The following is a 14,660-nucleotide window of genomic DNA, read 5'->3' as shown; positions in this document are numbered from 1 at the left end:
CATCACCACCATCACCATCACCATCATCATCACCATCATCACCACCACCACCATCACCATCATCATCACCATTACCACCACCACCATCATCACCATCATCATCACCATCATCATCATCACCACCATCACCATCATCACCACCATCGTCACCACCATCACCACCATCACCATCATCACCACCATCATCACCACCATCACCACCATCACCATCATCACCACCATCACCGCCATCACCGCCATCACCTCCACCACTATCACCATCACCACCACCACCATCACCATCATCATCGTCACCACCACCATCACCATCATTACCACAATCACCTCTACCACCATCACCATCATCACCACCATCATCACCATCATCATCATCACCACCATCACCATCATCACTACCATCACCTCCACCACCACACCACCACCATCACCACCATCTCTACCATTACTGCCACCTCCATTTCACATTTATTCATGCCCTGGGTTAAAGTAAGACATCTCCCAGGTATTTACCAATCTTGAGATTGCAGTATTCTGGGATTTTGAGAATCTAACCACCATTCCAAGTTGCATTTCTTCACAAACATTCTCAGTGCTCGAACTTTAACCAAAATTCAACATTTCAGAAAACAATTTTAAATGTAATCTTCTAACAAATGTTCTAACCAGATTTATAGCAGCTTAATATTCTTTTTTAAAAGTTGTTGTGAACTACAAATATTCCTCTAAAATCACTTTGAATACTCTAAACAACAACTAATCCTAATATTCTCACAAACATTTTACCAAAATTTTAGAATAATTATTCTAATAAATATTCAAACATTATTTAATACTTATTTTTACATCTAATATAGGTAGACTAACAGACTGTCAAATATTTCAACAAATATCCTAACATGCAAAGAAACGTGTTACCCCCCTTAATGTCCTTGCAGACCTTATACTTTTCTATCAGGCACCCCATCACCAGCCTTCTGTCTTCCTCTGATTATCAGATGCTCCGAGTCAGAGCCTCCCAATAGAACTTTCTGGGAGGATGGAAATGTCTCTATCTGCACTACCAAGGGAGCCACTTGTAATGTGTCTAGTGCTCCTGAGGAACTGAGGTTTTAAATTCTACTTAATTAAGTTTAAGTATAAATAGCTACGTGTGGCTGGTGGCTACCATAGTGGGCAACAACGCTCTAAGTCTTTCCAGAAGGTTCTACCTGGGCAGCCCCAGGCTGGCCCAGCCCTCCCTCTCAGAGACTGTGGTCAGTGGCTATGGAGCAGGGGTCCCACCCACCATGTTGCATTTCCCCAAGCCCCTCTTCATTCCCCCTGAGTGGCTCATGATCTGGACTTAGAGCTGCTCCTGGGAGAACGTGGGCAGAAAACAGTTGGGCTTTTGAGGAAGCCCTACCATGGGACAGGAGCCCTGGGCTCTTGACCCAGCCTCTGCCATGGTGAGGGTGCCCATGCCCCTCTCTGGGTCTGGGGGTTGGTCCAGGTGACCTTGAAGACCCTTCACAGCTCTGAAGCTCTTGATTAAAATGCTGTAAGGAGGACTAAGGCCTGGCATGGGGAGCACCCAGCTGGGCAGAGGCTAACACATGGGGAAGCCCACGAGGTGAGGACAGGGCAGAGGAGGGGAGAAAAGGAGGCTGACTGGGCCAGGCAGGTCCCAGGACAAGCACTGGGGTCTGAGTGAGGAAGGGAGCCGGGCCTCTGCCCCACGATGGGCATCATGCTCTCCCTTCCTGAACCTGGGCCGTGGTTGGCTCAGAGAGATGAGCAGGCAGCCAACCTGCAAAATGGGCTACACGTGTGGGGTTCCGGAGGAGAGGAGCTCAGACGTCTGGACATGCTCAGAGACCTGGGCAGCCTGAAGCCAAGGAGAAGGGAAGAGAGCTGGCAGGAGGCAGGCACCTGGGCACAAGTGGCCCACAATGACAGCTGCCCCCTCTCCTGCTGCTACAGGAGGTCATGAAGCATCTCACGATGGTAGAGCTGACCGACCTCATCTGGACAGCCATCGACGGCCTGGGCTCCACCAGCCCCTTCCGCGTTCAGGCAGCCGCCGACATGCTGCTCACCACCATCAAGGAGCACGGGTCCAGCCTGGAGACCGTGAGGGGCTGGGGCACCCGCTGAGGGAGGGCCAGGACAGGTCTGGGGGCAGAGGGACGGACGCCCGGCAGTCAGCACCCTGGGGCTTGGGCCTGATGTAGGAGACACAGACCCCACCCTGACAGGTGCCACGGACTGAATGAAAGGCCCAAGCAGGTGTCCTGGGGTCCTGAGTGGTGTCTGCAGGGTCATGGGGCACGTGTGCATGGATGGCACCGCTGTTCCAGGCTCTGGGGTAGGACAAGGGGGAGAAGGCACAGACCCCCCTGGAAGTTCTCAGTCTGGCGGAAGGGACAGACACAGGTTAGGACCGGACAGCATAGGAAATGCAAAGGCAACGACGTGCCCCCAGTGGGGTGGGGGTGCGCCCCCAGAAACAGGATGATGGGTGCCAAGTCCTGCAGGTAAGGAAGGCCCAGGTGGGCGACACTGGACCTGGGCAGCAAGAGAGACCGGAAGTGGCTGGGGAGAGGCCTTCCAGGCCCCCAGGACAGGCTGTGCCAAAGTGGTGTGCTCGGGAGATGTGAGGCGGGTGTGTGTGAGCCTTCCAGGGACCGGGCGGTGTTTGGACGGAGGCTGAGGGCCTCACATGCCACACGCAAGGTGGTGGGGCCTCTCTCCCCTCAGCCTGGGACTCCAGGGTGGACAAGTGCCTCCCTCAGACTTCGCTGGGCGGGGCCTGGCCTCCCCTCTCAGACCAGCCCTCTCCCCCATAACCCTGCCTCCCTACACAGGTTGCCAACCTGGGCCGGGCCATCCACTTGCAGCTCTGCTCTGTCCGCATCCCCCAAGCCAAAGAAAATGCCCTGCACGCCATCACCCTGCTAGCCCGGAACCACACGCAGGAGCTGGTGGCCACCTTCCTGGACTTCTCCATACCCCTGGACAGGTGCCCGGCCCCACCCTCCCTCACTGCCCCCACTGCCCACCCTCCAGCCTCCCCAGGCAGGGGGTGGGGCCTCCACCTCCAGCTCTGCCCTCCTGCCTGCCCCCTCCCAGCCCACAGGGACCCCCACAGGTCTGGGCCCAGGGAGGGAGCCCACGTCCCCGTCCATTTATTGCACATCTCCTGAGGCAGCCTCTGGGGAGGCATGGCTCACCATTCATTCTACCCCCGCCCCAGCCTCAATCACCTGTCACCTCATGGGGGAAGTGCCCAGGACCTGAGGTGCGCCTGGCAAGACCCCAGCCAACATCAAAGTCTTGCCATCCTTCCTGATCCTCCAAGGACCTCTCCTTCCTCCCCCACCCCCAGTGGTCACCACACTCCTTTCAGGTGGGGCTGGCTTTCTCATGAAACCCTCAGACCCCCGAGTCTGGAGCTGGGCTAGGGTCCTCTGCCTCCCCCAGATCTCAGCTCTGAGCCCCAGCTGCACATCCACCAGGCACCTGCAGTGCGTCATCCCTAGTCCTTGCAGATGGCACTCCCGATCACAGTCACCGTCTCACTCACACCCCCTGTCTGCATCTTGGGGTTTTCCTTCAGCCCCACTTCTCAACGCCTGCATCTCCTCTCTCCCAGCAATCCTGTCCTCCATCCTGCCTCAGCCGCCCACTCCCACGGTCATCCTCTTGGCTCGGACACCTCCAGTCTGGAGCATTTCTCTCCACCCTCCCCACCACCCCTCACAGCTTACGTCCTCCGGTACCCCCGTGAGGGTACCTGCCCTCCACAGCCTCCAGTCCACCACCCACCCACCTTCTCAGCGCCCCTCACCCATCCTCACCCCCTCCTTACCAGCATTAGTTACTCCCTGGACATACCCAAGCCCCTTATCCCCTCTGTCACACTTAGCCGGCAAAACCTCCCTCAGTTAAAGCTCCCCATTTTGAATTCCCAGCCACACACCTCTCTGCCTCCACCCTGCCCCTTCCCTCTGCCGCCAACCTTGCTCCCATCCCACTGAGAAATCAGAAGCCCCCAGAAGAGAACTCCCACAAGCTCCCAGCACCCGAGACTGATTTTCAGAAAGATTTCTGATTTCCATGTGGAAGGGTCCTTGTGTTTCTGTAATTTCCAGTTTTTTTGCATTGGGATCAGAGAATGCCATTGTAATGTTTCTGCCTTATTGGGATTTGCTGCCCTTTTGAACAACTGTCGTGAATGTTCTACGGGCACTTGGGAAGAGGGTGTATCTTCTTCATCAGGTGGTGTTGTATGTATATCCACGGATGCGCCTGAAGGACTGTGGTCGTCACTGATTTCACTGATGTCCCCTTCTCGTACTGAGAACGGCACATTGAAGTCATTACTAACGCGTTTCTGTCCACGGACCCTTCCGTGTCCTGCGGTTTTTACGTCATACGTGATTGTCATGTTTTTTGTGCAAATATATACCTTCCTTAGGAATCACAACTTGTGAGCATTGAGAAGTGCCCCGCCTTGTCACATTTAATGTGTCCTGGCCTCGAATTCCACCTTGTCTGTTCTCAGGACAACAGAAGCACCTCTGCTGTCTTCGTCTGCCCCTCTTGCCCGGTGTGTGTTTGTCACACACCAGTCATGTCTAATAAGTGAGGTAAATCCTTCCTTCACGCTTATTCACACAACTGGTGTGTGGAGTCTCCACTCTGTCCTAATATCCCAAAGTTGTGTGCATGTTTCGTGGGCTCTATTACTTTCCTTTTCTACGGGTTGTATATTCTTTGATCCTTAATGTTTTTAATTAAAGAAGAGGTGTATTTTTGCAGTGGTTGTCATGCTAATGCTCCTGACCTATTTTAATGTCCTCCGTCCCTTGTTTTGTTGTTGAAGCTTTCGTTGTGCATCCTCTGCCGGAGGCTTCTAGTCCTCTCTGCACTGACCAGACCCACCTCTGACAGACGGCTCCTGAGGGGCTCCTGTGTGCTTGAAGGACAACCTGGCTGGACATAAAATCCTTGGTTCACACTTGCTTTTATTGAGTATTTTTCAAATGCTGCTCAATTGTCGCCTTGCTTTGTTATTGAAAAGTCTAATGATCACGATTTATTTTTTTGCCTTTGTCAAGATGTTTGCCTTTGTAAGAGGTCCTTCTTCCCAGATGCCTTGGACGGTGTTTGCTCACCTTTGAAATTGAACAGTTTTATTAAGAGATGTCTCAGAGTTGATCATTCTGCGTTCATTCTCCCAGGGACCTGGTAGATCCTTTGAAGATGTAGATGTAGGCCTTCTGTTGTTGTTTCTGGAAAGTTCTCTGGTGATAGCTTGAAACATTCGTTCTGTTCCCCTGCTGCACTTGTCCTTCTGAGCTGCTAGGAATTCCAGTGCTGTTCCTGCCCGTCCTCGACCTCCAGTACTTTCTGATCCTTTTCACGCCTTTTGTGGTTGGGTTTCTGCTTTTCCTCAATGCCGCTTAGCTTACATATTATCATCCCTCTTGGGCACCTTGCATTTTTTTCCACTTCTGAGATAAGTTTGTCCTTTCTTCCATCTCTTTCCTGAACTCAGTCAACCCTCTTTTCCTTTCTTTACGGAGGTTTTTTTTTTTTATTTTTTGAAGTTATAATTCAAGGTGGCTTTACCTGCCTCTGGGAGCTCGCTGGAGTCTGAGGAGCATCGTCCGGAGTGCTCTCAGCACGGTGGCTGCTTTGGAGGGGAGCAGTTCCTCTTTGGTTGTGCACGGATTATTTTTTCTGTTTTGTTTTTTTGGGGGGTTTTTTGCAATAACTCAGTGGATCTGTTAATTTTGTTCCTGTTCCTATCAAACGCTGTTGGCGTGTTTTATAGGATTTCAAGTTCAATGGCACCCTCTTCTGTTAGTAGAGCAAAGTCCAGAGGATTTAGTAGATTATTTTTCTTGGTGGCAGGTGAAAAGGTCGTGTGTCCTCCAGTTGGGGGGTTGTTTTTTGGGGGGTTTTGGTTTTTTTTCTCTCGCAGGGCCTTCCATTTTCCTCTTTCCCATTGTCCCTGTCACCACCCAATCCCCAAGGCCCCTGGTTCTTTTTCCCCTGTTTCTCTCCCCAGAGCTGTGCATCTTGGAGGCCGCCCTTCCAATTGGACCAGCTCATCAGCCCCTTCCTCGTGGTCAGTGCTCTTTTTTTCTCCTTTTTCCCTCTTGTCGGACCGGGGATGGACTTCGTCTTCCTGGAGCTGCGTGGTTCGACTCTGAGCCCTGTTTCTGGTTCCGTGCCCTGTGCCTTGCTGTCTCTTCTGCCTCATCTGTCCCGGAGCCCCGGGTGGGCGGCGACGGGCGTTCCTCTTGTTTGTTTACAGTGATGTCGAAGTTTGGGCATCCTCTGAGGTCACAGTCTCTGTGCAATTTTACTTTTCCCTCCCTCTTGCTCTGTGTGGTTTTTCAAGGAACCTTGAAGGGTGAGGACCCTGGAGGCCACCTTGTCTTCAGCTGCCCGGAAGTCTGTAGCTCACCTCGGTCTGCATTGCCGTTTATACCTTATTTCCTCCATCCTAAGAAGCACATTTTTCCTAGGTGGGAATGCATTTTACATTGAGGGTGCCTTACCCCTGGATTTATGTGGGCTTCTCAGTCACCCGGGGACACTGTTGGCCTGGGACCATGCCAGATTTAAAAGTCTGTGCCTGAGGGTTTCTTTGAGCCACACTGGTGGTGTGAATTCAGACCCCAAAACAGGTTTTGTGATTCGGACTCTCGGGAGAAGGCCCTCCTTCCATCTAGTGCTCCGACTGAGGCCGGCAGGGTTCCTGGCTTTTTCTTTCTACAGGTGGGTGGGTTGGTTCTTATCATCCTTACACGGAACACAGGGCCCTTGGGGTCCCACCTCTGTGATGGGGGTAGCTTCCCACTGGGATAATTTTTATTTCTTAGAAGCACCTAAAACAATGCGGCATGCCCTAACACTATGAACAGAATTGGGTAGTAGGTACCCTGCCGATAATCTTTTATGTTATGTGGCTTTTTCCCCTCAACGATATGTGTTTACGATTCATTCCAATATGTTACGTATAGCTGGAGTTCATTCCTTCTTGTTGCCGTTTAGTATCTCGTGAATGCCGATCATCCTTTCTGCCACAGACACACATTTGGGTTGTCCCCTGCCTGGGTCTGTGACTAACGCGCCCTGACGTGCTCCCACGTGCCTTCGTGCACATCAGCACTCCGTCTCCACCGCGGTGTGTTCAGCACGCAAACATCGGCACCATAAAGCTCTGCACGTACCCAACTTTAACAGACACACTGAATCGTTTTCCAAAGTGCTCGTGTCACCTCACACTCCCACCGGGGATATTTTTGAGAGCTTCTGTTGCTCCACGTTTCATCCGCACTTGGCCCCGACTTTCTAGCCGCTCATCAAAATGTGAGCCAACCTGGTGGTATGAGTCACGTTGCGACATTCATTTGCACGTTCCTAATGAAATAACGGAGCGGAACATTTGGCCATCGGAGTATCTTCCTTGGTGATCTCTTCGTCGAGGATCCGATCCATCCTTCCACTGGGTTGTCCCCCTTTTTCTTATCCATTCCCAGGAATCCTTTATGTAACCTGGACACAAGGCCTTTGTTGATGGTGTGAAAAGCATCTCCTTGCACTCTGCAGCTTGTCTTTTCGCTGCCTGAATGTGCATTTTGATGAAAAGGAGTTCCAGGTTCAGTCCTTCCCACACATGATCTTACAAAAGTTCTGGTGATTGCCTTTCGAACTCAGGTCTCCAGCCGCCCCGTAAGTGAGGCTGGTGTGGCCGTGAAGTCGGACTCCAGGTCTGTGTAGCCACCAGCATCCTTCGGGGACAAGCCCGCCCCGTGCCTACAGCTCGCAGTGCTACCTGCCTCCCGGCCAAGCGCCCGTGGGCAGGGGTCTGTGTCTGGGTTCAGCAGTGCTCCGCTCGCCGGTCCCGTGCTGACACCCACGGTCCTAATTCCTGTAGCATCATACACGTTCTCTGCACCTGACACAGAACGGCCTCCCGGCTCCTCCCACCTCAACACCTGCCCCGCTGCTCTGGGCCCTTCGCATTTTGCATTTCGAAATGGTCTTACACTTGGCTTGCCAAGTTTTCTTTCTTTTTCTCCCGTGTTTCTCTTTTACCCGTTGACGGCGACTTTGTTGGGTCAGCCCTCAGCCGCACACCCCTGGCGGGTCACGCTGTCCCTCATCACTGTATGCACGGCCTGCCTGCCTTTGGTTCTTACAGCACTGGCTCCTTTTAGTCGACGAACACACGCCGGCGAGGCCGCCACCCGCAGAAAGCTGGGATCTCGGTCATGACCTCCAGCTATGGACAGGGCTGAGCACCCCCAGTCTCCAGCCGCCGGCTCACCCCCCACCAAGGCTCATCACCCTCTTCATTTCTTTTTCACTTTATTGCAGCTAAACATCTTCCTAAAAATATTCTCTTGTAGTTTTTGCAATTGTATTGAAGAGTATGGTGTTGTGTGTCATCTTTGGAGACTTCTTTCCTCTGGCCCGATATTAACACAGATTTTCAGATGCAGGTTGTCTGTCGTAACATAAATCCAGCAGCACCGGTTTTTCTTTCCTTAATCATGCGTCACATGTCTCTTCCCAGCCCTTTTTTCTTAATTAATAGCCATTCTTTTTTGGAGCAGTTTTATGTTTATAGAAGTAATTCTCCACCGGTGTCGTCGTCTGCTAGCACCCTGCGTGGGGCGGTGTGTTTGCTCCAGCCCGAGGGCCGGTACTGATGCATCATCATTAACGAAAGCCCACGGCTGGACAGGGCTCGCCCCTGGTGCTGTGCGTCCTGTGGGCTTGGACAGTGTGCAGTGTGTCCACCGCTCGCACGTCCTACAGAGTAGCGTCACTGCCGGAAAAACCTTCGGTCCCCCCAGACCCTCGCAACCACCAATCTACTGTCTCCGTGGTTTTGCCTTTTCCAGAAGGTCATGGATTTGGAACTGTACAGCGTGGAGCCTTTCGGACTGGCTTCTAGTCCTCAGCAATATGCATTTCAGGTTCCTCCATGTCTTTTCCTGGCTCTCCTCCCACCTCCCAGCTGCCCCTGCTCCACCTCCTGCCAGTCCCTCCTGTCTCCCCGTCTCTCAGCACGGGGCCACAGGGCTCAGTGTCATGGGGCTTGGTGCCACGGGGCTCAGTCCCCAGAGCTCCCCTCACTCACACTCCCCTTCCTGGTGGCCGCCTCTAACCCTGTGGTCTAAATATATCACCTATACAGACACCCTCCGAAAGTTCACCCCCACCAGACGGCAGCACGTGGATGTCCAGGAGGCATTCCACACTGGACACTCCCAGACCATGCCGCTGGCCGTCCCCTGAAACCTGTCCTCTTGCGGGCTTCCCCATGCTGATGCCATCTGCCCAGCTTCTCGAACCAGAGTTCCTGGGGCCACCTGGACTGTCCTCTCCACACCCAGGCCCATCCTCAAGGAGTCCTGCAGCTCTACCCACGCCCCTCCCCCATCCCCTCCAGCCCGTCAGGACATCGCCGGCTCACACGGAGTCCCTGGCCATGTCCGCCCCTCCCTCCCAGCAGCCGGAGTGAGGCTTTAGAGAGAAGTCGGACCACGTCTCTCCCTTGCTGTAGACCCTCAGTGGCCCCACCTCATCAAAGTCAAGGCAAAACCTTCACGGTAGCCAACAAGGTCGTGTGGCCTGGCCCATGCACTGGCTGTCCTCCTCGCCCAGCCCCATTCTCTTCACCCCGACCTCACTGGCCCTTCTTGGTGGTCCTGAGAACACCAAGATCGGCTCCGTGTCAAGGCCAGAAGGTTCTCCTCCCCCCCCCCCCCCGAGCAGCGTGGCTCCCCACTTACCTCCGCAGATCTTTGCTTGTGTCCCTTTTTGGTGAAGGCTTCCCAGCTGTCCCACTAAAAACTGACCACAGCCCAGATGCATCCTCCCACCGCCCCCCTCCTATCCTCCATCCCCTCCCCTCCCCTGCTTTATGCACTTAGTCCGACACACCCTTGTTTGCTGGCTGAGTCGAACCTTAGGGGTCACTCCCACACAGGCAAGGACTTTACTGGTTCTGTCACTGCTCTGTCCCCGAGTTGGTTGCCCGCACATGACAGGGTGCAAAACACCCACATGCCAACAGAGCAAAGGAGAAACCCAGGCCCCTGGGCGCCCTTGCTCCTGCAGAAGCATGTCACCTAAGCCTCTCGAGTCAGGCTCTGCCCCCGGAGACCTGCCCACGGTCGCACAGCTGTGATGACACAGCAGGGACTCAGCCTGGGTCCTTCTGACAACAGAGGCCCCGCTCTACAATCTCAGAGTCCTCGGAGCTGCTGTGCCCACCCAGCCCAGGGTCTGTCCTAAAGCTGGGGTGGGGGCTTATCCAGGCCCCCACTGTGGCCTCCCAGTCCCCACCCCTGCCCCTCCAGCCCCTTCCACCCAGCACTCGGCACCAAAGACCACAGAAAACAGAGAGCCATCAAGGTCACCAACATCTCAGGAGCCCCAAAGCCCACACCTCCCCAGGACTCACAGGTCCATGTCCGTAGACCAAATGGAAAGACCACAGGACCGGGCAGACCTGGCCTCTAGCCCCAGCTCCCCAGCCACAGGCAGGGCCCGATCAGTCCTCAGTTTCCCCATCTGCAAAATGAGCACAAGGACACTGTAAAGCTCTGTGTATATTGCTGATGGACCCACTTGACCCGGGGTGGGCCCGGGAGCTGGACCCCAGCAAACCCAGGCTAGGAGGAGGCAGCCAGGGCAGGCCTCCAGTCCCAGGTGCTGACGGCTGAGTGGGTGCAGGCCCGGTGGGGAGGCGTGCTCTAAGCACGGGGAACAACGGCAGATGTGGAGGCCCAGAGGCAAGAGAAGAGGACAGAGGGCAGGAGTCAACTGCATGTGTCCTGTCAGTACTTAGGAGCCGTTGAGGGGCAGAGAGTCTGAAGTTGGGGTGCGGGGAGCCTGGAAGACAGACCCTGGAAGTGGGGAGGCCCAGGCGCCTGGACCAGGGCGGCTGTCCCTCTGTCTCCCGCCTGTCCCACGGGCCACACACACTCCTGTCCCTGCTTCCCACTCTCCCCTCCATGCTCTCCTCCACCCCAGGGGCTCCCCGCGGCCAGGGTCCGACGCGGCCCTGGTGGCCTGCTGGGGCGGCTGAGCGCGAGCAGGGCCGCCCTCATGACCCCTCTTTGCCTGCAGCCACGCCTTCCGCTTGTGGAGGGCCCTGGGGGCCGAGCAGCCCGTGAGCCGCCTGGTACTGGCCATGCTGCTGGCCTGGATGCGGGAGCGGCCACTGCCCGCCGGGGCCAGAGACGGCAGCCCCCAGCCCAAGGACAAGCCCCGCCTGCGCTCTCTCGCTGTGAGTGTCCGCCGCCGCTCCCTGGACGCCGCCCCGGCTGCCGCCGAGTGGGGGCTGGCCTCTCGTGCGCGTGTCCATACTGGCGGCATCGGGCGCAGCCTCGGGGCGCCCAGCCCCAGGGAGGGGCAGCCCCGTGTCCAGGCCGTGGAAGCTGACCCACAGGGGGCCTCCGAGGCTGCGGGGCAGGGGCTGACCGCACAGGCCCAGCCCCCCACTTCCTGGCCGAGGGCTCTGGACTGCTACAGAGCCTGTCCCCCCTCCAAGAAGTGGGACAGTGGTGGTCCTGCAGGGCTGGACCAGGTGCGTGGCGCGTACCCAGGATGTGGGACTCGCTGGGAGGGTGGCCTCGGAGCACAGGGGCTTCGGGAGGCAGGTTCCAGCAGAGGAAGAGTGTGGGGACAATGGTGGCCCCTCTGTCCACACTTGGGGCCTGGGGTTGTAGATTTTGGAGGAATCTTGAGGCTGCCTCTTGCCTCCTGTAGGAACCCCCTGCCCACCCCCCACCCAAACCAGCTCTCCTCCCTGCACGGCCACAGGAACAGGGGCTCACGTCCTAACACGGCCACACCTCTCCTTGGCTGGACTCTGATGAGGCAGCAGCTGTGGCCCGAGCCCGTTTTCTCCCAGGTTGAGACCCACACCCCCCACCCCAGAGCCCCCCAGAGCCCCTCCCCACCCGGAGCCCCCCCAGACACGCTGCTGCCTGAGCACCGGTGTGCGATGGCTGAACACGGCAGCAGAGGGGAGCTCCACCCTGTGTCTGTGCCCGGCCCTCGGTCCTTCTCCTGAGCACCCCAGCCCCCCGCTGCTGCCGGCCCTTCCTGTCGGAAACCACACAGCAGCATGGGGCCAGCAGGGGGCCTTCTCCGTGTCCCGCCACACCCCAAGCCCTGACCTGCTCTTGTCATGACTGCCCAGTGCTGTCCTCCACCCCAAGAACATTCTGGACCGAATGCTCCGATGAGCACAGGAAGCTCGGAGCTGCTGTCTGGTAGCCCTGCCTTCTGGGGTCATGTGTCCCCCCGGCTGTCACTCATTAGAGACCTCTGTGCTGACATCCCATGGGGAGCACAGACCCATGCAGCCTTGTTGCCAGGCCACGGATCAGGGGCTGGACACGGGCGGACTGCAGACAGAACGGGCCGGTGGGGGCGCTGTCCCGGGACTTGCTGGGATGGAGGGCACAGGACCTCAAGTGGGTCCAGGGAGGGAGCCGAGAGGGCCAGAGCCCCCTGAGGGACATCTCAGAGATATGGCCCTGGTCCCGGAGGCTGTGACAGGAGGAAGATGCAGGTCAGACGTGCCCCTGCCCCCGACAGGCCATGAACACCCTGCATGAGCTGCAGTTTGCCCGAGAGTTCAAGAAGGCGGTGCAAGAGGCCTACCCCGAGCTGCTCCTGGCCCTCCTCACGCAGATGCACTACACCTTGGAGCTGAACCTGCCGGAGGAGCCCCAGCCCGGCCGGAAGGCCCCCGAGGCGGCCACGTCCAGCCCGCAGAGGTAAGCCTGGAGCGCACGCCCCACCTGCAGGACGTGGACAAAGACGGGTATTAGCTTCCCAGGGCTGGGAGCGCAGCAGCACCCGGCGGCTCACAGATGCACGCCCTGCAGGCTCGGCTCTGGAAGCTCGAGTCCAAGTGCAAGGTGTCAGCAGGGCCGCGCTCCCTCTGAAGCCTGTAGGGGAGGACGCTCCTGGCCTCTTCCTCTCCCGGTGCTCCCTGGCCTGCCGACATTGCTGCCCCCTCTGCCTCCCTCCTCACCTGCTGCTCTCCCCTGCGTGTCTCTGCCGGTTTCCCTTTCATATAAGGACACCAGTCATACCGGATTAGGGCCAACCTACTGGCCTCATCCTAACTCGATTCCAGCTGCAAAGACCCTGTTTCCAAATAAGGGCACATTCACAGGTACAGGGTTTAGGACTTGGGCATAGCTTTTGGTGGGACATGAGTCAACCCCTGAACACCATGATGGCCAGTGCAGCAGTCAGCACGGAGGGACTCAGGGCAGGCATGGGGTCTGTTCCCGGGCTCCCCGAGATCACTTGGCAGCAGGGACACTCAGTGCCCGCTAGCGTGTGAGGACTTCACGGAACAGCCCTTGCCATCTTCCCTGAATGTGGTCCTTGCAGGAATTCCGTGAGATGAATGTTGTCTTCCCCACTGTGCACATAAGGAACCTGAGGCTCAGAGAGGGTTAGAGGCTTTCCCCAAGACACACAGCATGCCCATGAGTAGCTGAGCTAGAGACCGTGGAATGGCAGGGCAGGGCCCTGGCCACTGCTGAGCCCCTCTGGGTCCCCTGTGCATGGCTCTGACCCTGGTGCATTTTTGCCCTGACGTGACAGTTGCGGCCTCTGCCCCCCCACCCCACCCCCCCGCTGCGCATCATGGACGGGACCCATGTGTAGGAGGGTCCGCACCCAGCTATATTCGGCCACTGTCCAGGCTGGCTGCCTTGCCCTCCCTCCACGCTAGGTCATGTCTTGAGAAATCCAACAAGCTAGTGTTTAAAAAACGCTGGGGCTGACTCTTCATTTGTCTGTATTACAATGTGCTTCACGTAATTTGTCAGTTATAACAGCTCTACCCAAGCCGCGTCCCTGGAAAAAAATGTCTCTTCTCATATTGCTTGTGAATTTGAATGTGCATAAAGTTCCTTTTTTATTCAGATCAACCATGCAAACTGCATGAATCTCCCTAATAAGCTAATAAAACGTTCTCCTCCCAGAACATACGTAGGAGGGCTGGGGGGAGCTGCAGTGAACCATCTCCCTCCACCCGCTCCCCCCCAGCCCTGCGCCTGCCCGCATGGGCCCAGCCTCCCTGCTCTCCTGCCCCCCACCTCCCCCCACCCCCAGCCCGCTCACCTGCCTCCATGCTGCAGCCCAGATGCCATTCAAAACATGTCCATGGCCCCATGCCTCCTTGTCCCTCCCCACCTAATTCAGAAAGAGCCAGATCCTTTCAGTGGCCCAAAGGCCCCTCTCCCTCTGGCTCCCTGTTGCCTCCAGGACCCCATTTCCTGCTACACACCCCTTGCTCACACGGTCTGCTCCGGCCTCAGGGGTCTCCCTGCTGTTCCTTAAACCCAGAGTGCTCTTGCCTCAGCACCTTTGCACTTCCTGCCCCCTCTTCCTAGAATGCTCGGCCCCAGATAGCCTAACCTCCTGTGAGTCTCTCAAAGCACCTTCTCTAAAGTAGTGGTCCTACTCCCGCGCTGCTGTTCCACTCCCAAGGCCAGCACAGCCTACCAACTCTTATCTGCACCCTGTGGAATGGAAACTCCCAGGGAGCACAGGTGTCCCTCGTCGCACTGGGTTCCCATAGAGAGCCCAGGTGTCCGTCTGTCTCACTGGGG

At 56.5% G+C, this 14,660-nt stretch overlaps 1 protein-coding gene across 1 annotated transcript in view; it reads left to right on the top strand.

Annotated features, from left to right (window-relative positions):
- LOC116639598 (maestro heat-like repeat family member 5) overlaps positions 1 to 14,660 on the top strand; it is a 72,590-nt gene that overhangs the window by 43,030 nt on the left and 14,900 nt on the right. Inside the window, exons 18-21 of the mRNA XM_032416109.1 lie at positions 1,960 to 2,109; positions 2,844 to 2,998; positions 11,143 to 11,302; positions 12,622 to 12,803. Coding sequence (XP_032272000.1) covers positions 1,960 to 2,109; positions 2,844 to 2,998; positions 11,143 to 11,302; positions 12,622 to 12,803 — 647 coding nt within the window. The remainder of the gene's footprint in view (positions 1 to 1,959; positions 2,110 to 2,843; positions 2,999 to 11,142; positions 11,303 to 12,621; positions 12,804 to 14,660) is intronic.

This window comes from Phoca vitulina, unplaced genomic scaffold (assembly GCF_004348235.1).
Source record: "Phoca vitulina isolate PV1807 unplaced genomic scaffold, GSC_HSeal_1.0 scaffold18, whole genome shotgun sequence".
Taxonomy (NCBI): domain Eukaryota; kingdom Metazoa; phylum Chordata; class Mammalia; order Carnivora; family Phocidae; genus Phoca; species Phoca vitulina.
This window is presented reverse-complemented; position numbering and strand designations above follow the sequence as displayed.